This window comes from Diceros bicornis, chromosome 36 (assembly GCF_020826845.1).
Source record: "Diceros bicornis minor isolate mBicDic1 chromosome 36, mDicBic1.mat.cur, whole genome shotgun sequence".
Taxonomy (NCBI): Eukaryota; Metazoa; Chordata; class Mammalia; order Perissodactyla; family Rhinocerotidae; genus Diceros; species Diceros bicornis.
In genome coordinates this window covers 17253304-17280849 of record NC_080775.1, presented here as the reverse complement: position 1 = coordinate 17280849, position 27546 = coordinate 17253304, and the positions used below count along the sequence as shown (strand labels likewise).

The 27546-nt window shown below is 38.1% G+C and overlaps 1 protein-coding gene across 1 annotated transcript in view; it reads left to right on the top strand.

Moving 5' to 3' along the window:
* CUBN (cubilin) overlaps positions 1-27546 on the top strand; it is a 258176-nt gene that overhangs the window by 62419 nt on the left and 168211 nt on the right. Inside the window, exons 23-27 of the mRNA XM_058532490.1 lie at positions 3368-3560; positions 5845-6005; positions 6429-6610; positions 7898-8054; positions 10619-10806. Of these exons, the coding sequence (XP_058388473.1) occupies positions 3368-3560; positions 5845-6005; positions 6429-6610; positions 7898-8054; positions 10619-10806 (881 nt within the window). The remainder of the gene's footprint in view (positions 1-3367; positions 3561-5844; positions 6006-6428; positions 6611-7897; positions 8055-10618; positions 10807-27546) is intronic.

Sequence of the window (27546 nt, the reverse complement as noted above, 5' to 3'; positions counted from 1 at the left end):
TGATCTCTAGTATCGTGTATCTGCTTCCAGCCTAGTAGCAGCTACTCTCTGGCATTCCTTTTGAAGTCTCGCCTCATGTATGCCTAGCCCAGGCTCACGCAAGAATTCATAATGAACGCAGATGTCTGGTTCTCCTCTCTGTATACTTCCTTGCTGGAGCATTTCCTTGGAGTTCCAGCTCTTTTGGCATCCCTAAACTCTGATCCCTGCTTCCTCAGCTCAACAGGACTATCATTCATTGCTTGGGCTTCAGCAAACTGCTATGGTCAGAAAATTCTGCCCAGGTAAAGAAGTAAGGAAATCAAGAGTCCCACCTCATGCCTTTTCTTTCTGTCAAGGATCACAATCTTGGTCTGCCTGTTGTCTATTGCTTCATATATTTTTTTCAGTTTTATAGTCATTATGGAGAGGGGCTAGTCTAGTACCAGGTACTTGTCATGACTGAAGGCAGAGATTCCTATAATTTAAATTTAATAAACAATATAAATTATTAAAGAATCTCAACCTGCCCAGGAGAGAGGATAGGAAGAGAGAGGGAAAATGAAGTGAGAAAAATGTAGAGAGTAATAGGATGGAATAGAGAAAGTGGAAAGAAATTAGATAATTGTCCCACTCGTCTCAGTTTTCAATATATTGTGTAATGTGATTTTAACAAGTATTTATTAGATGTGACCTGGGCCAGGTACTGTGGTAAGTGACATAAGTTAAGTTTATAATGGTTAATAAGGTCCTCTTCATATTTCAAGGCCTAATAAAGGAAATATGCTCACATAAAAACAATCACAATAAAATATGTTTGGGGCTCAAATAGATATTTGCATAAAGTTTTATTGAGCACAAGGAAATTGATTCTGCTTGATTGGGAAAGGTTTCACACAGGAAGTGATATTTGAATTTGACCTTAAATGATGCGTAAGAGTTTATTTATTAAAGCATGTACTGGGGGAGGAGGGGAGGCTGGTAGATAAAGCATTTCAGACAAAGTCAACAGTGTGAAGGTCATTTGAATGCATCAGGGACTGTGTTTACCTTTATGCCAGCAACAGAAAAGAAGCTTGATGTGTAAATCAAAATTTCAGTAGACATTAATTGTGCCACAATAATCAATTGCATAGGGACCGGGTACAGGGAAATTACTCATCATTATTTCTCAAAAGTTTCGTTGAATTAGGTTCCTTTGCATGGGAACCTAAAAGTCTGCATTCTCCTGCAGACTAATTGCAAGTTGCATTAGAAATATTCAATACAATTATATTTCCCCTCCAGGAGTAGAGTAGATAATCAAGGAACATTATCTCTTTAAGAACAAGTGACATGAATAGATAATTTGCTCTAGATATTTGATTTACTGGCAAAGCTTCTGAATGTGGGGGTGGTCAATGAGTCTATCGGTTCTGTCAGCTCAGGGAGCCTGGGTCATAGCCTTCATTTAATGTCCATTTGATCCATGAATTTTAATGTTAGTACTCATTACTGAGTCTGAAATACTTAATATTCTACCTCTACTACCCCTTCTCTCTCTGTACCCATCTTTCTCCCTCCTCTGCCTTTTCCCTTTCTTCTTTTTTTTTTTTAAAGATTTTTTATTTATTCATTTTTTTCCCCCCAAAGCCCCAGTAGATAGTTGTATGTCATAGGTTCACATCCTTCTAGTTGCTGTACGTGGGACTCGGCCTCGTGTTGGGTGGAGAAGTGGTGCCTTGGGGCGTGCCCGGGATCCGAACCCGGGCCGCCAGCATCAGAGCGCATGCACTTAACTGCTAAGCCACGGAGCCGGCCCCCCTTCCTTCTTTCCTTGACTTTGAAGAAATATCTTAGCAGACTATAGAAAAGTATAGAAAAGTATACAGTATTCGTCTTTGAAATTAAATATCATTGTCGATGCCTTCAATGAAGTGAAGCCTTGATTGCTTGCTGTTTGAAGTAGAGTAAGCCAGATATTTGGTGAACACCTGTTACTCAGGGCTATGCATAGGTAGTAGAACCTGTGATATTTTCTGTGCATCTCTGTACTCTTGGTACCAGTGCTTCCTCTTTTCTTTTCTGACTATAATTATACAGCAGCAATTAGGGAAATAGCACGCCTAAGCATCCTCCTTTTCTTTTTTTTTACTCATGATAAAGTATAATAGTTCATTCTTCCCCAAAACCTTTTGGTCAGAGACTTATGTGTACTCCTAGACTCTAGATTTATGTTATTACTGGATACGATTGAAGATACATTAAAAATGCATTGAAACCAGATAGTCTTTGGAAAATATCCCAGATTTGGAGGGCATGAGATTGAGTGGGTTGGTTAGTAAATATAGAGTCTGAAGGACTGAATAGGTCCTAAAGGAAAACAGTTAATATTTATTTAAGACATAAAATTGTCTAAGTACTATCTACATGTTTTATATGAGTGATCTAATTTATTCCTCATATTTTATGCTCTGCTTTTCTTACACTTTTCTATTCTATTTTGACACCAAATGATAATTACTACCATTTATGGAGCATGCACCGTGTGCCAAGCCCTCTAATTGCATGTGTATATCACAATTTCAGTAGAGATTAATTGTGCCACAATAATCACTTGCATATGGACCAGGTACAGGGAAATTACTCATCATTACTTCTCACAAATTTCATTGAATTAGGTTCCTTTACATGGGAACCTAAAAGTCTGCATTCTCCTGCAGACTAATTGCAAGTTGCATTAGAAATATTCATTATAATATAATATAATATAATATAATATAATATAATATAATATAAATTATATTTCCAGCCCTTACATGTATACTCAAAGATAGTTACCATCTCCATTTTAGAGATGAGGCTCAGAGAGGTGAAGTAACCTGCCCAAGGTTGCATAGCTTGTCAGTTTTTGAGCTGGGCGTTGGTTCAAGGTCACTCTGATCCCTTAGTCTCATTTCCTATTCTTTACCACATGGCTGAGGTACCTGCTTTGTCATTTCTCATAAATGCATGGCTTGGGGAAAACCATTTTAAAGGAAGTTTATAAAAAGGAGGACAGACTGAATTATTTCTAGGCCCCCTCTACGATTTCTGTATTTGAGCCTAATTTTTAATGTTCATGATAATTTGAATGGATTAGGAAAATTATAACCCTTCCAAGTACTAAAAGGTTGTAATATACGTAACAATTTCTACTACTAGCTTAGGTTTACTATTAATAATTGTTTTAGCATTTGAGATTTCGAAAACTTTGTTTCAAAAGGAAATCAGTGTTTGAACATTCCAGATTGGCCTGTTGAAAATCAAGCACATTGGCACAAATGAATGAAGTTTATATTTCTGAATGTCTTATAAACGTAGCATAATATTTTCTATTTTCTCTCTTGTGTTCCATTTCTTTTCATAGCATGCTTGGAAGACTATACAAATGAATCTGGGACATTGACTTCTCCAAACTTCCCCAGTAATTACCCCAACAATAGGAAATGCATTTATAGGATCACGGTGGCAACCAGCCAACAGATTGCCTTGCATTTCACAAACTTCTCCTTGGAGGAAGCCATTGGTGGAGAATGTATAGCAGATTTTGTGGAAATCAGGTAAGCACCTTTACGTGTGTAGCTTAATGACGGGGATAAGTTCTGAGAAATGTGTTATTAGACGATTTCGTTGTTTGTGTGAACATCACAAAGTGTACTGAAGGGGAACAAAATTTGCCACCCCAAAATGTGTCTCTTTAACTTGAGGATTATTTTAGGCTGATTTTTTTTTCGCTGAAGAAGATTTGCCCTGAGCTAACATCTGTAGCCAATCTTCCTTTAGTCTGTATGTGGGTTGCTGCCACAGCATGGCTGACGAGTGCTGTAGGTCCACACCTAGGAACCGAACTTGGGCTGCTGAAGTGGAGTGCACCAAACTTAACCACTAGGCCACGGGGCCAGCTGATTACTTGTTAAGAAACAAGACTCAGGAAGTTTTTCATGTTACCTCCCCCTTAACTGCCTAAAAGAATTCAGATTAAAAAACCTGTCTCAGGAAGTGAGCTGTCACCTTAGCATCACATGAACTAGGTGGTAGACGGGGAGGAACCTAGAACAGCCTGTTTATTGGGCTCCTCGTTTTGTTCTTCTGTTTCTATGTGGGCAAACACTTGTTTTCCAAACGTCTGCTCCTTTTCACCTACCTGTGAACTGCCTTCCTTCCCTTTGAAGTCCTGACTCTCCCCACCCCTCACATCTTCTTTTGTCTCTAGCTGATGCCGGTATTTAAGGTGAGGGCTTCAGTCATTTTGGCAAGTTACTCAGTTTTCCTGTGTTTCTGTCATGTATACGTGTTATTAAACTGTTGTTTGTTTTTCTCCCATTAATCTGACTTATGTTAGTTTAATTCTTAGGCCAGTCAGAGGAACCTAGGAAGGTAGAGGAAAATTTCTTTCTCCCCTACAGCACTTACACAAACCTAGATGGTATAGCCTAGTACACACCTAGGCCCTATGGTTCTAATCTCATGAGACTCCTGTCGTATGTGTGTTCCGTCATTGACCGAAATGTTGTTATGCAGTGCAAGACTGTATTTCATCATAATCTTTTTCAGTATTTATTTTTATTCATAATCTTTCCTGGAAAGGCTAAGGAAAAAATATGGAAATTCTCTGTAAAGCTCCCTGTTGTCCTTTTTCTTACAAGATACAAAGTTTGTTGTTTGGAGCCTGACAACAGAAGAAAAACAGAAAATTGCATGAGATTCAGTGGTTATTTTTAAGTGATTATTTTATTGGGAATATTTGAAAATAAACTCCAGATTTAATTGGGCTGAATAAACAGATGTATTACTACTCTGAAAGTAGATACTTGCAATTGTTGAATACCTACTTTCTTTATGTAAATCAATTTAAATTTTGTGCTTTTCACTGTCCATTTAGTCTAATTATGTCACAAAAATGATGGTAAGCTACCAACCTTGTCTTAAAGTTTTTTGTGTTCATATAATAAAAGTTTAGGCTTGTGAATTTCAGTACAAGACGTTTTTTCTTTAATTCTTTGGTACTTTGAAAGAATGAGTTGAAAAAGTTATATTTGCAGTAAAGCTAAGTAAACATATTGATATATATTATATATTGCCCTCTCCCCAGATTACTACATTGAGTTAAATTAGGCTAATCAATTTGGTGTGCATCTGTGTCAGGTTTTTTATTCGGTATTTCAAAAGCCTGGAATCTTATACTATTTTATAATAAATTTTATTCTATGATCTAAAGTAAGGTACTAAAATAATAAATCATAATTGTACCATATCATGCTAAAATAACTTAATTTTCTTAATTTACAGTAATTAATCATTGGACTTTAATGTTGAGTGAATCCTTTTTTTTTTTAGGCTTGAAAAAGCTACAGATTAAAACTAGACTTACGACCCCAAAAGTTCTTAGGGAATGAATTATTTTAAAAATTTTATTAATATGTCAAATATGATATATTAAATTTTGAAAATTTTCAAATTAGAAGGAAAACATTTAAGTTTTCTCTGTAAAATTAAGCAAAATTTGTTTATACTGTTAATAATTATTGTTTCTTTATCCTGTGTTGTCTGACGCCAGATGCTTTATTTGACGGGAGATTAAACACTTTCTCTCAGTTTGCAATTGGTTATATAAAATGTCATGCCAACCAGAACTGATGTTTTTCTTTATTAAGTTATTCAAATACTATTTAATAAAGTGAAAAATTGAAAACTTGCAATTGTGGTTTTTTTAGAGTATTTTTGAGAGAGGTTGACTGACATAAACCGATCTGTTTGCAATCTCGAAGTTCCAATAATGTTAAATGTTTATACAGTAATATTATCAATAACCTAATAAATGATCACGTGTATATTTTATCACAGAGATGGAGGCTATGAAAATTCACCATCCGTGGGAAAATACTGTGGCTCAGAGCTACCTCCAAGAATCATCTCTCACAGTAACAAACTGTGGTTAAAATTTCAGAGTGACTTCTTTGACTCAGGGCCTGGATTTTCAGCTTACTGGGATGGATCATTAACAGGTAAATAGCTAAAAGCTGCCTTTTATTGGAGAGTCCAATCTGATTCGTTTCTTGATTCCTGGATTGCCATGCTCTTGTCCAATTTTTTTCAGCTGTATTTTGGTATTACTCTTTGTAATGAACTTCAACATTGCAAATATTTGAGTGAACAGCAGCCATTTTGATTTTGTTTTTGAAGGACAAAGTAAGGGAAAATGTTCTAGTTCCCTGGTATATTTCATCAAACTGGTCATCTTGGTTAGGAAAACGAAAGGACGTGGATGTGAATTAGAATTGTAGGCTAGCTACTCTTTGGTGATACAGTTTTGCTTTGCAGCTTGGTTTACAGGGAAGTAACAGTTGCACTATGTTTGATATAGACAAGAAGATTCAATTTCACCAGAAAGAAAAGGCGGTGCCTCATTCCATCTCTTTCTTCTGTAGGTTGTGGGGGCAATCTCACCACTCCCACTGGCACGTTCACATCTCCCAACTACCCCATGCCCTACTACCACAGCTCCGAATGCTACTGGTGGCTGAAAGCTAGCCACGGCAGCCCATTTGAACTGGAATTTGAAGACTTCCACCTGGAGCCCCATCCCAACTGCACTTTAGATTATCTGGCTGTATGTATCAAGTTTCAGTTGTGTCATTCGCGGCTCCCATCTTGCCCAACATGCATAAATGCATTTATTTTTATTTTTGAGATTCAGGAAAGGGGAACAGTTAAACAAAACATCCACATAAAAAATTTAAACAAAATAAAACTTTTTTAAAAGTTTGATGAGGGCCGGCCCTGTGGTGTAGCGGTTAAGTGCGCGTGCTCCGCTGCTGGCGGCCCGGGGTTCCGATCCCGGGTGCGCACTGACGCACCACTTGTCAGGCCATGCTGTGGCGGCATCCCACATAAAGTGGAGGAAGATGGGTACAGATGTTAGCCCAGGGCCAGTCTTCCTCAGCAAAAAGAGGAGGATTGGTGTGGATGTTAGCTCAGGGTTGATCTTCCTCACAAAAAAAAAAAAAAGTTTGATGAAAATGACAGCCTTCTAAGCATATGTTACTACAGCATGTATTACTGAAGGGCTTGGTACACTAAGCATTTAAAAGATATTGAATATGGACTATTGAGAGGTGGTTAAAATCTCCTGAAAGGGGTTTGGAGATTTATCATAATTATTATCTATGTAATTTCTATATATGCACTGAAAAATAATTTAGAGGATTATATTGGTGAATTAGAGAAGATAATTGAAGTCATCCAAGTAGAACTTTTTACAATACCAGCAACTTATCCTTGTCCATTAAAAAACAATCTAAATAAAAAATGTTTTGTTTTTTTTAAATATTTATTTATTTATTGTGTGTGTGTGCGTGCGAGGAAGATCAGCCCTGAGCTAACATCCATGCCAATCCTCCTCTTTTTGCTGAGGGAAGACTGGTCCTGAGCTAACATCTGTGCGGATCTTCCTCCACTCTATATGGGACGCTGCCACAGCATGGCCTGAGAAGTGGTGTGTTGGTGCGCGCCCGGGATCCAAACCCAGGCCGCCAGCAGCAGAGTGCATGCACTTAACCACTGCACCACGGGTCCAGCCCCCAAAAATGTTTTAAAGTGTCATAAATTATAAACTATGAAATCAAAAAGTAAGGAGGACTACTGATAACAGCTATGGTCTCCAAAATATATATTAGTCTTTCATTTTCAATCTTCATGTTTCAACCTGGGTTCACACCCTTACTGCTATACACAGACGTGGCTGAACGGTCTGAGTTCATGGCCCAAGTTATAGACATTGAAGTACAAATTTTAAAGATATTTTGATTCAGTGTGATTCTACTTCTTACGGATTACAGAGTCCTTTAGATAATGTTTGTAGCCACAGTCATCTGACATTTGAAATGTTTTATTAAAGGTATATGATGGCTCAAGTACCAGCTCTCATCTGCTAGCTCAGCTGTGTGGGGACGAGATCCCGTCTCCCATCCGTTCTAGTGGAGACAGCATGTCTTTAAAACTGAGGACAGATGAAGGTCAACAAGGAGGTGGCTTTCTGGCCACATACAAGCAGAGTAAGTATGTATACTGGCTGCGTGGTGCCTATAGTGGGTCTTCAATCTCTCGATGAATGAAACAAACTGAAATAAGTATAACCCATTGGTTTGAGCAGTTGAAATTAATCTTAGCTCCTTATGAGAAAAGTTGAACTCTAGTTGAGGGGGAAATGCTTATGCATTAAATTTAATGCATATAACTAATACATATAACTAATGCATGTAACTAAAATAAATTTAATGCATATAACGTGGTAAGTTATAGAAACTTAGAAGAGCGTTTAATGTGCTGAGATAGTTGCAATGCAGCTCAAGATTAGTGTATCAGATTAACAGCTGATGGGTTTTCGTTTGTATCAAACATTACAATCTTCTCATTAGACATTATTCCACTGTATGTAGTATCTTCCACACTAATTTTTTTTATCTCATACCTCAAAAGGTAACAATTTTATTAAGGGAAACTGTGGTCCTTGTGAATCGTATGTGAGTAGGCACGTTCTTTACTGTGGAAAACTCTGGTCATTGTAGAGAAGCCATTTTAAAATCTGCCTTCCCATGAGGCAACACAGTGGAAATAAAGGAGTATTGAACAAAAAATTAAGGAACCCAGGGGTTTGTGCTGGCCCCTAACCCCTGAGAAGGTCACTTTTCTTCTCTGGGGTTCCATGATTTCTTCTCTTAGAAAAGGAGGTTAAATTAGGTAAAAATTTAAGTGAAAGCTCCCTTCTAGCTCTAGAATTAAATACTTTCTAAAGTTAGTTTCAAAATGGACATTCGAGAAAACAAAGCTTCCTTGAATTTGTATTATTTAATAAACGTTTTACTATGTTTTTGAAAGTACAGTTGCTTGCCCCACTAAATCTACATTTATCCAAAATTTTGACACAATTACCTAAAAATGGAATGGGAAGTCACAAGATCATAATCTGAGTATACAATATCCCTTTGGATTAGTTGAAAGAATATTAATGTTTAACCTTGATTATGGGTGAATTTGAAGATTCACGCTCACATCTGGCGGTTAGGTTCAATTCCAGATAGTTTTGAACAGTGAGTTTTAATGATATATATCTTTGTTCTTCAGAAATTCATCATTAGTATAGGAAAAGTTCTCCCAAATTCGATCAGGGATACATCTTTTTGGTTGAGCATATAATCATTTCTCTAATTTTATTATTGCTGTGCTAATTTGTTTCTTGGGTACAGTCAGATTGCTTATTAAAAGTCCTTCCTTTTCTTTTTATTCCTGTGATATTTTATTTATCTCTCATAATTTCAGAATACTGAAGGAGTAATTTAGTGTACAGAGGATATAGGTCCTTAAAGGTAAAATCAGAGCGAACCACTGAGGTTTTCTGTAAAATTTGCTATTTGAAATAGGAGGTTTGCAGACAGTATAATTTCTGAGCACTGAGTGTGGCCCGTATGGTTTAATGGGATGTGTTTTCCTACGCCTTGTTTTGTAGTCACTGAGGCACACCGTAGCTGTCTGTCTAGTCCTGTAGGTATAACCTCTAGTAGGCATTTAAAACAACAAAATTATTCTTTGGAAATCCTTTCTGGACAAAAATGGAACCTAAAGATTTTCAAAGAGGAATAATTTGAGTGTTCCCCTGCTCCAGCAAAGAAAGATTTTTGAAGAGCCGCAAATGTATAATTTTCTATTCCAAAGTTTATAAATGGTGCTCCAGCCTCCTGTCCAGAGGCAGTGTTGTAGTAGGAATGTACCTATGAACCATATTTTTCAGAGACAACTTTTTAATATAATGTTTATTTTCCCATTCTCTTTTACTGAACATCATACAGACAATATGAAAGAGACTTGAGAAAGGCATACGTATGCCTTGTTCAAGTCATTAGATTTGGCTGAATTTGGCACTGGCTCCCAGGACTAGCCGTACCTAGAGGTACCTCATATAGTTTTATTGAAAACTCAGCTGAAAAAAATGCTGCCATTGGATTCAAGACTTTTTTCAAAATTTAAGATTTTAATTTCTTCTTCAAATCTTTTACATTCCCTTTGTTTGTTCCGTACATCCTGATGACTAACTAGAGGAATAACGGAGCCTTTATTGTGAATTTCATGCTGACTTTTGAATGTTCAACAAAGCCACGTTGTTACTCATTTCTAGCATTCACATAGGACTTTGTGTTTTTAAACTTGAATGTAAAGGTCAGAATTTCTGTCCCTTCCAAATGTTAACGTTAGAAAAACAGAAGCATAGAATGTTTAATGTACTTCTCTAAACAAACAAGTTAGACTGATCTCTGAGTAGTGCTAAGCTATTCTGCTCTCTGCCAATTCACAGGAATTTGATGCCTATTTTAACATAGGCAATTTTCATGACACTTTAAAGTTTATGAATTCACTTAAGTGTTATGTCACATTTATTCTAAATGGAGACCCTTTCACTATAAAAATAGGTGTATATAATACATGTGTATGTATGCATGTATGTGTATATATATATGTATTTTCAATCTAGATGTTTTCTTAAAGGAAAATCTCACATACATCTTGGAGCAATTAATATATATATAAAATAGTGGTTCTTAACAATCATGGTTATTTTTTCCAGTATGTACAAACGTGGTGATTGTGAATCAAACCTACGGCATCTTAGAGAGTATACATTATCCAAATCCCTATTCTGAAAATCAACGTTGCAACTGGACGATCCAAGCAACAACTGGCAACACTGTAAATTACACATTTTTAGCATTTGAATTGGAAAGTCACAGAGACTGCTCCACGGACTATTTAGAGGTATGTATTCTGAAGCTAAATAAATCACTGCATTTTTAAATCAAGTTAGGCAAGCTAAGCTAGAAGTCACTATGCTTTGAGGAACTGAGTCCCTAACCCTGCCCTACACATCTATAATACGTCAACTACCCATGGTATTTGAACAGGTATATTTCATGTCTCTTTTGCTGCATAATCTTAATATTTAAGGATATTTCATCTACTAAATTATATACACAAAGAGCTATCTATGTTTTTTGGTTTCAGTGTAACTTCTGGACTGATTGACCTCACATTATTTAAATAATGCTGAAATAGAAGAATAACTTCGATTGTTTTGTTGGTTATTTTTATGTTTGTTCTCCATAAATAAGAGATCATAAAATGTCTGAGTAACATAGCTTTATTTAAATACTTAATTTGCCTGATACTAGGAATCCTGATTTTGATTCTTGTCTTTATTTTTAAATTTAAGTTCATTTCAGTCAATTTTTCTTTTTGTAGTAGGAAGTTTCTATTTCTTACGATAATGAACACCAATTGTATTCAATAATGAATACAATAAGTAACATTTATTCAATTCTCCACACACAGTGTTATGCAATAAAAGTTGCCTAAAAATAAGGCAACGCAAAATGTAAGGTAATCGGCTATTTTTACAAGAAGATATTTTACTTACAAAAGCTTTGTTGTTAACTTGCATATACAACTTTTTAGGGCCATAGATTGGAAAGTTAGGAAGCTACTTAGTTTACTTACTTTATTAATGTAATTATACATTCATATATAAAATTATATATTCTATAAACTATTATATTAATTTAGAAATATTGGTTTCTACTTTCACACTTCATAAAACAATTTCACTCAAACTATTTACATATATTTTGACATCTAGTTTTCATCATTAATAAAATCGCTTTTTGAGTCATCTAACACATTATCTTTATATCCACCTACATTGTTAATATATAATACTTTTGAATCCACATATGATATTTTCACTAGAAATCTTTTCTGAAGTGACAAGTACCTGCTCTGATAACATTAGGACATTTTCCCTCCATCCTACCTGTCCTCAACACAATGACTTAGTGTGTTTCTTTCTAAGGTGATCAGTGACTTTTAGAAGTCTTGCTTACAAAGACTTTCAACATCCAGCACTTGTAACCTTTGAGGACATAGTCCCAGGAAAAAATACTTTATCCTTGTAAAATTTTCTTAACCCTCTTTTTACCAATTTTTTAAAAAAACTAGCATCAGTTGAAATTGTTTGGGGTGAACATATCTTTTCCAAATAGCACCTTTGTTTTTCAAAATAAAGAAAAGAAAGCTTCCTGTACTTTGAGAGACTTTGTGAGGGCTGAATATATGAATTCCCTTTTTTTTGAGGGATAATTTTTGGGTTAAAAAAGAATCTTGCATTATATTTAGAAAAATTCAATATTATAAAGTAGAAGCCATAGTACTTACCCATTAGAAAGGTTTTTTTGCTAGTATACGAAGAAAATATGACATAACATAAAACAAACTTACAAGCATGAACTTGACAGTGGTTTTCAAGTCCACTTTCCTTGATGTCGTGTTCAGATGGTCTTCACAAGCTGAATAAAGTTGAGCTTGTCTCATTCCATTTACCTGGAGTAGATATCCTTTTCTTCACATGGTGAGATAGTGTTCATTCTTTAGAAAAAATGGAAAAGTTGCTTTCAAAGCTCCTTGTTCATACCACAAACACAGCAGTATGTCATATCCTATTTTTACCAATTGTGTCCAGATGCCCTACTGAACTATGAGCTTTTTGAAGGTGTGAGCTGTCTCCTACTAAGTTTGTAACCCAGGCACTAATTATAGAGTTGGGACCTTATAGGAGTTCCATAAGTTCAAGTTAAATTGAATATCACAGCCATATTTTAGCATCAGCCTAATGATAGCTATTAATTAATGAGAAAGAACTGAATTCCAGACTAGCTTTTTTGTATAAGTCCTACATATTTAGTGCAATTCTACCACTTGGAGCACAAACCAAAATAGAATTCATGGCTTTACAGAGCGTTGCATGTATAACCATAGGCCAGGCGCCGCAATAGTGGTTTGATAAAGCGCAATGGAGAAAGCTGCAGAGAGGAGGAAGCTTTTGAACTGGACTCTAAAGGAGGCTTTGGCAGAAAGAGTGGGGAGGAAATGAGATGAAACTTTTCCAGAGGCTGGACCCCACCTCTTTGGATTTACTTGAAGGTGGAATGGTAACAAGAAGGCCCATCAGATCATTTTTGGAGGCGTTCGAAAAGTTTCAAAAGATACTTGTTCCAACAACTGCAGAGCAGCTAATTAGAGGCCCTTCATAGATGATGTTACAGCCATGCCATTTATCTTGTGCAACATTGATGGTGAAAGCAGTAAAAATACAGAATGAGAACCAGAAGTTTGGCAAAGCCTTCCAAAGAATGACACTGTTGCCAGGAGGAGGACATTTTTTCCATCTCTGTAAGCCAAGGGGCAAGACCAGAGCAATTGCTACAATGGCTGGTCTATGGTAGAAATTTTAAAAGCACAAATAACCATTTAAGAAGAAAAAAGCCACAAAAGCAAAATCTAGTTTTCATTATTTTAATAACTTCTAGTTAAAGGGCTTTTTCAAGTGACTTAGCCAAGTCCCAATTGAGTGACTGTTACTGCAGCCAGAATCGAGTTATTTTGAATTATTAAAACTGAAACTATAAAAGGACTTGATTAGGTCCTGGTCGGACATTGTGCCCAACCTTGCTGAGAGGTGGAGGTTGGTAAAGATCCCATTGGGAAGCTAATCCATCCTTTATTATTTTGTCCTCTGGGCAAAACAAAATGGTTCAGATTTGGAAATAAAATATTCAATGGGAGGAAAGGTCATTTGCTTAAAGGAGTAAGACCATTTGCCCAGGCAATTATGGAAAGTCGACCTTAAGGATTCTGTATTTTACAACTTGATTTCACTTTTTCATTTTTATTTTGAGTCTGAGTCTCCACATGAAAGAGGAGATTTCCAACAGGTGATTGAATATGCAGACAGAAGTGATAGATCTGGGAGGAATCAGCACGAGATGTACAGAAAGCCAGAGCGTGTATTAGGTCAACAGGGAACGTGTGTGTGTGGTGAGAAGAGGACAGAAGAAAACTATGAGGCTACTGTGTCATGGAAGGTAAGGGAAGAGAGTATAAGAGAAGGTGACAGTGATCAACAAGGTGAGATGCTCCCAAGGGGTCAAGAAAGGTTAGGGTTGAGAAGTGTTCCTTGGAGATCAGTGTGACGCTGGGCAGAGTGGTGTTTGAGGGACGGGAGCGGGAGCGAGACCTTAGTGTGAAGAGGCACAAAGGGGAGAGAGTGAGTACACTCACTCTGAAGTCTAAAGTCCCTACATTCACTGTTCTAGTTCTCACGAGGAAGTCAGCATAAGTCATGGCCTATTTTCTCCAATCTTCATCCTTCATTTCCCTAACTGGTCCTCATGTGGCAGCTCTCATGGGACACCCTCCTCTGCATGTTCTCTCGTATGTCAGTTTCTTTTCAAATGTGGCCCATGATTATCCAATGCAACACTCCAACTAACGTGGCCAGGGCCAAGGATGCTGGGACTGTATTATCTGAGTCATGTATTTCTGGTATAGTAGCTGAGGTTAAATGGGTTTATTGTTAGCCAAGTCATAATGTTGGACTATATTAAGACCTATAATCTTCAGGTCACTTTTACATGAATTATAATGGCTTCATAGCCATACATAGGATATTTTTCCTAGTAAGTTATATTTGACTGTTTTGCCTGAGAATTTTCTCACACCATGATTCCTCTGTATCCTGATTCTCTGGTCTGTAGAGCATTATTCATTTGCATATAGACCCATTGGCTATTGGCCTATTACTTCTTCAAAGATTGATAAAAATGTCAAACAAGACGGCAGCTGTTCCAAATCCTCCAAAACGATAGGTTTCTTTGGTTAAAATGATCTATTACTGAACACTTTTGGGATAACACTATTCAAACAACTTGGTAATAATAATATCTGATCTTTATTGAGCACTTATTATTTGCTGGGTAATTCACACAGTAACTCTGTAATGTAGGAAATATTATTGTCCTCATTTGACAGTTGAGATGACTGAGGCAAATACAGGTTGACCACAGTCACAAAGGTTATATCGGTGGCAAAGCCAGGCTTTCTACTAGGCACTGGGCTCTGGGCCGATGCTCTTAGCCATGACACCACACACTCTCTATCTATATACTCTTTCACAGTTTTCTGTCACACTCAGAGGTGACATGAGGGAGTGTCCATGGAGCCCTCAGATCTACCTCTCTAGTCACACTGTCACAAAGAAAAATTTGTGTTGTTTTAGCATACTTTTTCATAGATAAGCAGTGGTCATTTATTATAATCTGCTGACAAATTATTTTTGATGTGTGATTTAGAATTTCTCCAAACATTACTGTCAATCTTACTCATCTGTGAGATTCCAGAATTAATCTTTTCCACCTTTTGGAAGTTGAAACATCTTCCCCTGAGACCTCTGGCAGTCCTCCTATTGTCATTGTTCTGCCTTACACTCTTGGTCACGAGCACATGTTCAAACTAAGCCTTGTAGAAAAGATGAGCATTGGTGAAAGGACTCTTACTCTGCGGGAAGCGAGAAGCCTCATGACAAATGGGATAAACTAAAAAGCCAGGAGAGGGCGGGAACAAAGGCAGCTCAGTGGATTCTCCCTTTCTTAGGCTTTGTCGCTCCTCCCTGCGTATGTGTACTCTGTTCCCATCTCTCCCCTCAAATGCTTCCTCGGAGTTTCTGCAACCTCACAATTTTAGCTACAATATGGCCACCCCAGCCATGACTTTACATGGCCGTTTACCTCAAGTGCTTACAACCAACCGGACTTTCCCTTGGCGCCAAATTACCAGCACAGATGGCTCATCTTCTTGAGCCTGACAGCCAAGCATGGATCTAGGCTGCTTATGGATGGGCGCCCCTTTAGGCAGTACGACCAGCTCTGGCCAGGAGCGGTGAGGTCCAGCCCTCTGGCCGGTGTTGCTCACAGATCATGTGTGTGGGCAGGGGCAGAATCTCTGAGCAGGAGCAGGGCTTCTGCTGGCGTGCTAGAGCACTTTGTAAACACCCGTGAATTCAGAAAGATTACAAAATTAGTTCTGTAGTGACCGCAACTTTCAATACTACAGAATTCATTTAAAGAATTGCCTGTCTTATCTTCTAAATTGAATTTCAGTGTCTCTTCTTCCAGTTTCAAAATCGTACTAAGCATTTTGGACTTTGCCTTCGTCACGTTATGCTATCTTCTGCAAGTGTTGGTCCAATTCATATTTTTATCTTTCTTTTGCCCTAATCATGGCTTTAAAAAAATAGACATTTTTTCTCACTGTGCTGTTTCCCAAAGTTTAGCTCATTTGCATGTGTGCTCATAAAATGCTCAGAAAGCCCCTATGTAGCTCCATGTGTTTCTTCTTAATCGATTTCTCCAGAGGTTTCCTCTTTTGCCCGCAAATTTATTCCTGACTTCATGGACAGAATTTAATTTTTTAGAATGTGTCATTTTTCTTTTCTTTCGCTTCTCTTTTTTGTTTCATTTTTAATTTTTTTGGTCCATGGCCTCACATCTTTTTTGAAGTCTGATTCCCTATAACCTTAGGTCCATGACTGGTGTGTCCAGTCATGGCAGGCTCTAGGGAAATTGATCACTCTCTCCTAATGTTTTGGTTACTTCTACATTAACAACCACTTCTTTGCTGGCCAGAGTTAGTCCAGAGTAGCCCTTGTCTTCACTATTTTCTTTACTTTTTGAGAGAGTAGAGTATATGAAGAATTCATCACGTCACACTTTTTTCAGAACAAGACATCTAAGAGATGTCCAGGTGGTTGAAATTATCTCCCCACTGCCACCTCTGTGCATTTCTTTTTGCTGCACTAGTGATGATATATTTCTTTTGTAAAAAATTGCAGTCTCTACTGAGGAAGAAGCTGATGGTGGAGGATAAAGCCGCTGTAACTGGCTATTAAGTCTGGTGGCATTCCAGAATCATCTAGGGATTTCGTTAGAAAAACATATTCCTAGACGCCACCCTAGACCTACTCAATCAAAATCCCTGGGGATTCCCAATAGAGCGAGCCCCCCACACGCCCTTAGTCCAGCACTTGAGACCGTTGTCTGTAGCCCACTTCCACCGTAAGAGCACGTTTTATCCTCTCTTCACAGTGCTCTCCTGGGAAGTTATAAATGCTTTAATAGGTGTCTACTTAACATGTACCTTTGCGTGCTTAATGTTTTTAAGCGTGTTTAACCTTAAATGTTTTTTCTCAGTGGGTCTTACTTTTCCATTGCTCTGGCTGAATTATATGCATTGTCTCATAAAGGCTTGGCCATACTGTTAATATTTTTGTCTCATTATTTAAAAATGTCAGATTTACTTTGCAATTTTTGTGTTCTGATTCTAAACTTTCTCCCTCCTCTCCGAACTTGGCACGTTTGTCACTATCATCTTCCATTACATCCTTTCGTACCTTTCTCTGCCTTCCCCTTTTCCACTATGTCAGTTTCAAGCCCTCTTGATTATGTCATTAACTTCTGTCAAATGCATTTCCCTCTAGTCTTTTTTATAAGATTCATTTCATCTCTTGCCAAATCCTCTTTCTGATGTCATCCTGTTCACCAGATGTTTATGTCATTGTTTATTACACTCCCATGTCCTCCTTTCAGTTGCAAAATAACGCATTTCAAATGAAATAGTGGATGAAAATGTCACCAATGTCCCAGAATCTTTCAGTCCTACACCCATGTTTTCTCAGTCTGTAACCTGAGCAACATTTCCCTACTGTGACTATGAAACATCAGGCCCATGTGATATTGTAATTAGTTAAGGTAATACTGGCTGTTGTTATAAGGAAGTCCTAAATTCTCAGATGCTTAATACAATACAAGTTTATTTCTCAGTCACATCAAAGTCCACTGCAGGTGTGTCTTGCCTTCCACGTGGTGATTCAGGAACCCAGACAAAGGGGAAGTCGATTTGGGGAAACCACATAGCTGTTTCTGACACAAAGGTTGACAGATTTTCATAAATAAAGAGACCTAAGTTCCAATAAATTTAGGAAATGCCAAATTAAACAGGATTTGTCATTTTGTTCTGTTCTTGCTGTGGTATTTCCTCAAGTTGTTAGTATCCTAAATACGGCTTGTTCATTCATTTATCCATTCATTCAGTCATTCAAATATATTTTAGACACATAGGCTGTGGAAATATAACTGTTTTAGCATCAGTTTTCCTTGTCTTCATTGCGGAGACAGACATTAATCAATTTATCACACAATACAAATTTAATTACAAGCTGTGTTAAATGCCATCAGGGAATATTATTGGGTGCTCTAAAGACATGAAACGGGAGGACCAAGCTCATCTGTGAGTCAGGGAAGGCGTCCTTGAGGAAGAATAACTGAACAAGATGTAAAGGAGGCGGGAGGTTTCACTAGGGGAAGTTGTGTTTGAAGAACTGTCAAAGATCAACAAAGCGTGCCACTAGTGAAAGTGGTCAGGACAGATCTTAATCAGTAATGTACAACTGCAGGAGGGAAGAGGATCCACTTCAGACTGTACAGCGATAACTGGGTGTTTTAAAGGGAGAATGAGGAAGCAGGGAGGGAGACTCACAGGGGCTCAGCAGAGTCAGGACGTGAGCAATTACATAGGGTAGGTCAGCATTGATGTGATTAGGCCAGCTGTGCTGTGTCTTTTAGCTGACCGTGATGGAAGTTAGGCTTCTTCCTCCCACAGAGACTGGGAGACAGGGGCCCTAGCCTTCCTGATGATTATGTTCCAAAGGAAGGGATTTCAGATCCCTGAGACAGACACTCTTGAGTTGTAGGAGATACATATACGTCTCAAAGGGACATGGAGGAAGGAGTCACAATTGTAAGCCGTTTTTAGTATGTGATCTAAGAAAGGGTGGTCAGGGGCCCATCCTCAGGTGTTGGCTGAAACAAACAGTAAATCCTTTTGGCAGCTTTGAACCTTCTCAGGCAGATACTGTAAGGGGGGCTAAGGTCATACTAAGGATTGGCTTTGGCTGTTAGAAACTCTGTTAGTGTTTGAGTCTCTTAATGTGCGGGAGATGAGTGGATGGAATCATTTGTGCTGAGAGTCCGTAGTTTTTATAGGCGGAGTCTGAGGCCTAGTCAAGGAGAAGGCTCAGAGGAGCCTGGCTAGAGTTGGGTCAAGGAGAGAATCTTTGTCAGAGCTGAAAGAAGACCAGTGTGGCTGAGGCCAAGCATGAGGCTTCCAGGTGAGCAGGGACCTACAAGTGTAGAGCACTGTGGGCAGGGGGAGAGCTTCAGTGACCTCCCTAAGAGCAGCAAGAGATCTTTCAAGAGTGTGAGCAGGGAAATTGCCCAGATTGGCACTTTTAGAAACTCTGGCTTCAAGGGTAAATTGAGGGGAGCTAAGAGTAATTGTGGAGATCCGGTAGGACGGTTGCTGCAGTCCAGGTGAGAGAGAGGGCACCAGTTCTTCACATTGCTGTGGAGGGGGAATGTAAAAGAAGGATCTGAGAACGCTTAGGAGGTAAAATCGACAGAACTGGATGAACCATTGCATGGGGGTGGGGTGGGGTGGTAATACAGTGAAGGAAAGAAAGACATCAGGATACCCCCTAATAGAGCTGCATACAAGGGCAACAAGCAGGAGAGGTAGCGGGGCCTCCCCTCGTGGAGGAAACACTGAGGGGGACACCAAAGGCAACATTCCAGATAGACTAGTCTTTGCCCTAAATTCTAACTGATTAACATCTATTGGACATTTGTATTCCACGGAACATTCTTAGGGAAACATTATTTGAGAGATGTTTTCCAAGTTTATTCCACTTTTAGTCTCATACAAATAAGCAAAACTTTTAAGTTCATGAGATATTAGAAAGTTCTCCTCTATATCTCAGATATTTATTTTGAGAACTACAATAATAAATGTCTACTACGTGCTAGGCACTATTATAGACACTTTGACGGATATTATTGCTTATCCTCACAGTAGTCCAGTAATTGGGTATTCTTATGCTCATTTAACAGACAGGAGAACTGAGACTCGGCTAAGTAACAGTACTCAAGATCACACTGCCAAGAAGTGATGGGGCCCAGGTTCATGCTCAGCTCTGTCTACTTGGACTGTGGGCTCTGGAGCCCACCTGGGTTCAAAGCTTGACTCCTCCTAACTAGCTGTGACTTGGGGCATGGGATTTAACCTCTTGCTACCTTGGTTTCCTCATGTGTAAAATGGAGGGAATAATTACACCTTCTCATAAAGTTGTTATAAGATTAAATGAGATAGTCCACACACCTGGCAAATATTGAGCGCTCAAAAAATGCTTGTTATTATTCCCCCACGCTCCTTCTGGAGAGAGCGTAACTCCCATGCGGCCATTCAGATTCTGCCTCCAACCTTTTAAGGACATTGTTTCTCACCCTTATCACAGCCTCCATCTCTTGGAAATGCCATCTCCATTCCTCGTGACCTGTCAGTTATGATGGCGGCTCCTCCCTCGTGAGGTCTGACTCCCTCTCCCAGGCAGAGCCTTGGTCTGTTGGCAGCTCTGACAGTTCACAGTCTGTTCTCCTGCTCTTCCAAGTTCCCTACTCCATGCATACAGCTCTTGATAGGACTTGCATCTTTTTTATACTTTTAAAGACTTTGCATCGTCTCTAATAAGCAAAGTGTAAACAGATGTTTGTGTTTGCAACACACATCACTGCTGGTCACATGAAAACATAACAGATTCTGTACAGTTCTCAGAAATAGCCTAAATTTCTCAATTTTTGGGTTTAAAGATAAACCCCACAACTCCAGATACTGTTCTTTTTGTTGTTTTTGGGGGATTCACTGGAATTAGAACTGCTTAAGCCAGCTCTCTTCTGTGGGATGCTAATAATGAGCAAAGATTTAGTAACTCATCTCTTGTTCACAAGGGAATGTCTTACAGGTGCCCAGGCTACATAATAGAATGTACAGTCTTGCTCAGTAGTCTCAGTACCTGTTCAGTCTAACATAGTGCTTAAGAATGAAGACTATGGAGACAGATAACATGGGTTTAAACCCAGACTCCACCACTGACTAGCTAGGTAACATTGAGCAAGTTACTTAGCTTCTAAGTGCTGCACTTTCCCCGTCACGTAAATGAGTTTATATGTATATAAAGAGCCAGAACAAAGCCTGGCACATAGTAAACACTTACATAAACATTCACTGTCATTATTTGCACCGATCCTGATGTAAGAGAAACACCTCAGTTAGGTATAGAGAAATTCATAAATAGAGAGCATTCAATTCTTTAGGCTGAGCTATAATTAATGGTTCATTTCTCAAGACAATTAATTTTCCTCTTGCTTTCCATCTGCAGCCTGCTTCATTAATGCATTTTAACCAAAAAATGATAAAGCCAATATTTTGGTCCACCTATTTTACTTTAAGCTCTTTTAAGAAATATAATGAAAAAAATGTTAGTTCCATTAACTAATAGAACTTTTGGGTATTATCGCTGCAACTTAAAAAATTGTTTTCATTATTCTCTATTATTACAGAGAATAAGGACTTTGCTATATTCTTGAATTTAACAATTCTTATTTTAAAAAAATAATTAAATTACTAATGAAGGAAACAAGAAAAATTCTTCTTGAATAGTTGATGCCTTTCAAATTGTTGAATTACTAAACTTCTACATGCCTCGGTTTCCAAAACTTTAAAACAGGGATAACAATGCTACCTGCATTATAAAGCAGCTAGGAATTTTACATTAGGTTATACATATGAAGGGCTTAGAATAATACTCAGCTAATAAACATTATTTATTATTATTTCAACATAAACATAATTTTATGGATTAATTTTTGCTCTCAAAAACATTTTGCTGTAAATGAAAAGCTGTGGTTTCCAAAACAGCCTTCCCAATGGTGATGACCAAAGATTGGCCCCATGTGTTGAAAGCAGGGCTTCCATCTGCTAGCCTCTCAGTTTTCCTACAAAAGCCCCAAGGATTCTATATCTGAATCTAAGAGTGTGGTAGTTCAAGTCCCATGTGCCAGTTGGAGAAACACAAAGAAGCACATGAGATTTTATGTCTTAGCAGCAATGGGTCTGAGCTGACTTCTATCATCATGGCGCCTCCTTAAGCACTTCCTGGGCAGATGAGTCATGCTTCCTGGAACTTCCTGTCAGAGGAAATTTGCTTCTAGGGCAGCTGGCATTTTGCTTGAATTCAGAGATAAACTATTTCAATTCAGAGGACAACTGCTATTCAAAAACGTGCATAAAAAGTGACAGTAGTATACCAAACCATTTAGTTTATGTCTCCACACCAGACATGAGTCTAGCATCGTACTAAGTATGATCTGGATTCCAAAGGAGTTTAGAATGAAATGTATCTGTTGGTTAACTAAGCCAAATGCTTGGTAGTGTCATTAAGTGTTACAAGATGCATTTTATAAGAAATTTAAGACTCCAAAGTTGCCCAAGCAAAATGTGACGTTTTTATTATAAAAAATTAAAAGGAGAGATGTTTATCTCAATGTGATCAAAATCCCTTTCCTCAAAAGGAAACGTTGATCTTTTCTGACCATCGCTCACAATGAAGAATTTTCATGCGAATGCATTAATTTGCTGCAGTTAATGAAGCAAACACACCAGCCTTCAAACGAAGCCCTCTCAGATTCAAAAGAAACTCTGTGTTTCCCCTCTCAATGTTCTCTCCAACATGAAGGACAGAATCAGGATGAATGATAATCAGACCTACCGATAATTTCCACACTACCCTGAAGCCAGTTAAAATTCCATTAGATGCTCAAAACTTGAGGTTGCTCTATCTACACTTCCTTTCCTGGTGGTCTTCACCTGGCTCTGCCCCTCAGATAGGCCACAGGCAGCAAGTGCATGGAGATCTCTCCCGCCACCTAACAGGCACACGCAGGAATAAGAATGCAAAGATCAGAACGCTAAATTTCAAAATTAGGAATCATTGTTGTGGATTTTGGTTAATTATATTGATTGTCTATTTGTTAAAATAAGAAAGATTTCCAATTGCAACATTTCATAATTTAAAAAAAATGACATCTTTACTCTTCAGTTCTTACATTTACTGTTTATTTAGTGGACTTTCTTTTCCCGCTCTCCCTGAATTGGGGAAGAGTCTCCATGACAGCCTCCAGGTCCTTCCAGCTCAAGGTTCTATGATTTCCTGTTGCTCCATGAACCACATTCTGAGTCCATCTGTAGCACATGGTGAGGCTTTTAGGAGGCAGAATAATTAAAAAAAAATGTTTAGTGTTTCCTTTTAGCACTACACTTGGCAGAGGGAAGGCTGCGGGTGGTGAAATTCAATGTTCCTGCACACTTGGCTTTCAAAGCATTTCACTTACCACCAGGGAGGGAATTAGGCACTTATAGCTCCATCAGTGACTATCAACACTTATGTTTGTAAGAAGTCTTTAGTCCCTGAACATCTGAAGGAATTCTTTTTAATAAAGAATTAGTCTAATTAATGATAAAAACCAAGTTACGATAAAAAAGGAAGCATTAGGGACAAAATATGGTTTTAAATTAACGCAGAAAGAGATTGCCTTACATAATAACATTTTAATGGACTCATTTTCATGTATAATCTTGAGGTACATATAAAAGACTATGGAGATAGCATAATATTTTCAGCAGACCAACTGAGTATCTGAGAATCTGAAAGGGTGTGGAATTCTGAGATCGGAAAAACATTACCAATGCATATGTACATTGCTATGTCAATAGGTCCCCAAAGATAATACTTTAAAAGATAAACTTATCTGATCACACACAGGAATCCGTAGTCATGATAGGAAATTTGGAAAATATAGAAAAACCTAGAAAAAAGTAAAAATAACCTAAATTACATCACTACTAATAATATTTGGTGGTATTTATTTCCTATAGTCTCTCCCTATATATTTATTTTATTTTATATTCAAAGGGGATAATTCTGTACATACTATCCTATGACTTTTTCTATGTAACAATAGCTTGTGAATGTTTCTCCATGTTATTTTTTTACATCGCATCATTTACATTGCATATTTCATCCTCACAGTACTGCCGCCAATTCTTGTTGAACAACATTTAGAACCTTTTCAAATTTTCACCATTATCAACAATGCTGAGATAAACATCTTTGTAGTTAAATCTTTGCACACGTCCATTATTAGACAATGATTTAAAAATAAAACAAAGAAAAATGAACAAACCCAAATCAGCCTTTTTGGCTTCTAAAATGAGTAAGACATAGAAAGCAGCAAAAATCTCATCGCGCTGTTAAGAGTGGACAGCAAGCAACCACACATGGAAAAGAGATTACACGGTCTGTATTTGAGACAGACCTCTCATTCAGAGTGACAGAAAAGAACTCAGAATGTGGTCTTTCGATGGGTTTCTTGCTCTCATGCAAAAGCCCAGCATTACGAGTAATTCTTTAATTTTAGATAGGTATGTCGTATTTCCTGCCCCACCTTGTGAGCACGGGCCAGCGTGGCTTTGCCTGCGCCGTGGGGAAGATGTGTGCCTATGTACCGGGGTGCACTGTGTGTGGCCATGAGTCTAATGGAGGAGACTTCGTCTCCCGGGGCCCTCATGGCGCCATCTAGATCTACCATGCTCTGCATATTAGCTTTCATCTTCAACATCTGCCTCATTTACCCTCCACAACGGGATGACGTTTTTACCCCCCTGGGTTTTTCTTATCCACAATGGGAACCTTTTACCCTACTCTGTGAATCTCATTTGACAATTTACAGGAACATTTCAAAGCCCTTCAAATTTAAAGTAAACTCTGAAACTACCAAGTTTATTCAGGAGATTTGTGTGTAAACTCGGGCAACAACATTCTTAATAACTACTCTAATGAGGCAGTCCCCAGAGATCCTGTTACAGTTGTTTTTGGGGTGGGGAAAATCTGAAGAGGTGCTCCAAGAATTCACCAATTCCCACCCCTTTGGAGCTCAGGTGGCTAGTTAGAGCGGCAGGCTGGGCCGACAGAAAGAGGAGAGGAGGCTGCAACAGGAGAAAACACACATAGAGCCACTTTTCTTAGCAGTTGTCTCTCCCTATCCACCTCACCAGGGCAGCCTTGACAGATTTCCTAATGCTGTCTTCGCCACCATCCCCTTTTATGATCCACCATCTCCCTGCAGCTGGACACACATCATGCTTATATTCTTTCGGCAGCATGATTTGTGCTGGGCTATGCACCCCACCCACGGCCTCAGTCTCCACACAGAACCAGGTTGTCATAGCAACACACTGCAAGTAATGGCCGTCTATCTCCTCACAAGTGATTCATTGACTCGTTGCTTCCCTGTCTAGTCAGTCAGCGATGATTTCTGTGAAATGTTTTACATGAGTCAGCTCAAGTTCACTCTACCCATCATATTTTTTCTCTCAAAGCTATTTCTGGAGTGGTTTCTTTGGAAAAATGTTAGTTCCCTTTGCCTCTGACCAAGAGTTAGAATAGCATTTTGAGCACATTCCACACGCAAGGCCTCACACTCAACCTATTACATGGTTTGTCTCATTTACAACAACCTTATGAGATAAGTACCATTATGATGCCAAATTATAAAGAGATTATGGCTTAGAGAGGTTAAGTAATTTTCACAAGATTATATTCTCAGCAGATTTTAGAGCTGGACTGGACTATGAACCTAGCGCCTGACACTGACCGCATTGAGTATACTCTAGTGTGTTCCTATAATAAAATTACTTTCCTGCTTCCAATGGAAATGTAATCTTCTATTAGTGACACTGACTTCAAAAAGCCATGCTATGAACTCATTGAGCATAGTCCTCAGAAATTTAACTATCTTCTTTACATTGACTAGAATTTTTGTTCTCTACAAATATTAGGGGATTCTCTGCTACACCTAGAATTCTCCCTCACAGCAGATGAATTATTTCAATTATATATTAAACTCTAAAGGATAAAGTTTTTTGGAGTTTTTAAAGATTTGTAATAGGAAATGGACCAATTTTTTTTCCCAGAAATTTCTCTATAGTTTAATGATATCATCCCAAAGAAACTCTTGATTTAATTTTTCTTTAGGGACTATATTTAATTAATTCTGAAAATTAATCCTCTACTATAAAAAAGAATTTTATTGCAGAAAAATTTCAAGTAAGTAAGAAAAACAATACTGGAAAAAGTATGAATTAGATGCCAATCTAAAATAGAAAGGGCGGAGTCTTAGTTGTTACTCATGGTGATTCTAAAATGGGTTTAGAAAAGCAGTCAAGTCTATACATCCCATGCTCAGATATATGAGACAGTTAATTACAATTTCATTCATTACAATAACAAATTTCAGAATCATAAAATAATTTAGCAACAAAGAGGTACCTGAAAAGTGCGTTTCTGTTCTGAGAGTTCTTGCAGTTCATAAAGTTGATTCCCACTGAGGGAACAGGTTGGGGTACACATTACCTGCCTCTTGGTTCCTCCAGACTTGAGTTCCAGTGATTCCTAAAGTATCTACAAAACCCTTAATCTTACAAAAATTGGACTATCTCTGTCAGTGATGTGTCTTTGGTTTCATGTCTTCCACCTTATATGAAGGGGTCCTTAATATTTAGAAGGAGTCCATGGATCATTTCATATTGCAACTGGAGTCTGAAGTCACTAATGGTGTAATAAACTATGCCTGTACCAAGTTATCAAACACACACAAAGGAAGTAGATAGAAATTGGTAAATGTGGCTTAGGCAAGAGATTTCCTTCCTCTTTGAGTGTCCTAAGAGTGGTTGAGATATTTCGGGGTGGAGTGGGGGTGGGTGGACCTAAACTATAAAAATCCTAAATGAATAGTCTTCTTAAGAGAATAACTGCAAAGATTCTACACAGGAGATTTTGTATGTACTCCCACATTGGAAGATACATTTAATGGCTGACTTGAAAAGGTAAGCAGCATTTCAGGTATTTAAAAAAAACAACAACCTCTAAACACAGTTATACAAATTAGATCTGCATATTCAACCTGAAAATCTCAATCTTTCTCTTCCTAATTTCTACTAGTTTCCTTTATATAGACTTAATCCCTACTTCAAATATTGCTCAGACCGAGTAGATCGTTAGGCTTTCAAAAATAGGGGAAATCATACCCTTAGCAGGACCAAGCCAGCATGCTTGCCAGTAGTGTGGCAATGAGTCACAGCTGGAATGTCCTGTGGTTAACATTCTGCTCTGAAAACAGAATCAGGAGCAGCAGGCAGCAACTGGTTTCCATGGTAACCAGTATTTGTGTACTTTGAAAAATGACTGTTCCTTTCTGTGTGGTAAATTTACGCGGGAATGAGCTGTAGAGGTGACATTAACCATCTGTGTGAATATCAACAAAACCCCCTGATTTAATTAAGTGTAAACTTTAGAAGGATATAAAATTGAGGGTATGGGATTTTTTTTTTTTTGTATAGAAGCATTGTTCTACACTAATTAATTTGTTAATTTATTTGACATTATATTTAAGCATTTTCATCAATGTCTATTTGATGTTCATTTCAATGCATCATTCCCACCTCTCCAAAGGCAAAAAGAAACTAATTGTCATTCATCAGTGGTTCCCCACAAACCACCCCCATCCCTCGCCCCCATTCACAATGTGTTATTTAAGAAGGACTGGGATTCGGGGGCTCTTCTTCAATGAAGTAATCCCATCCGGAAGGAAGAAAAAAAAATCT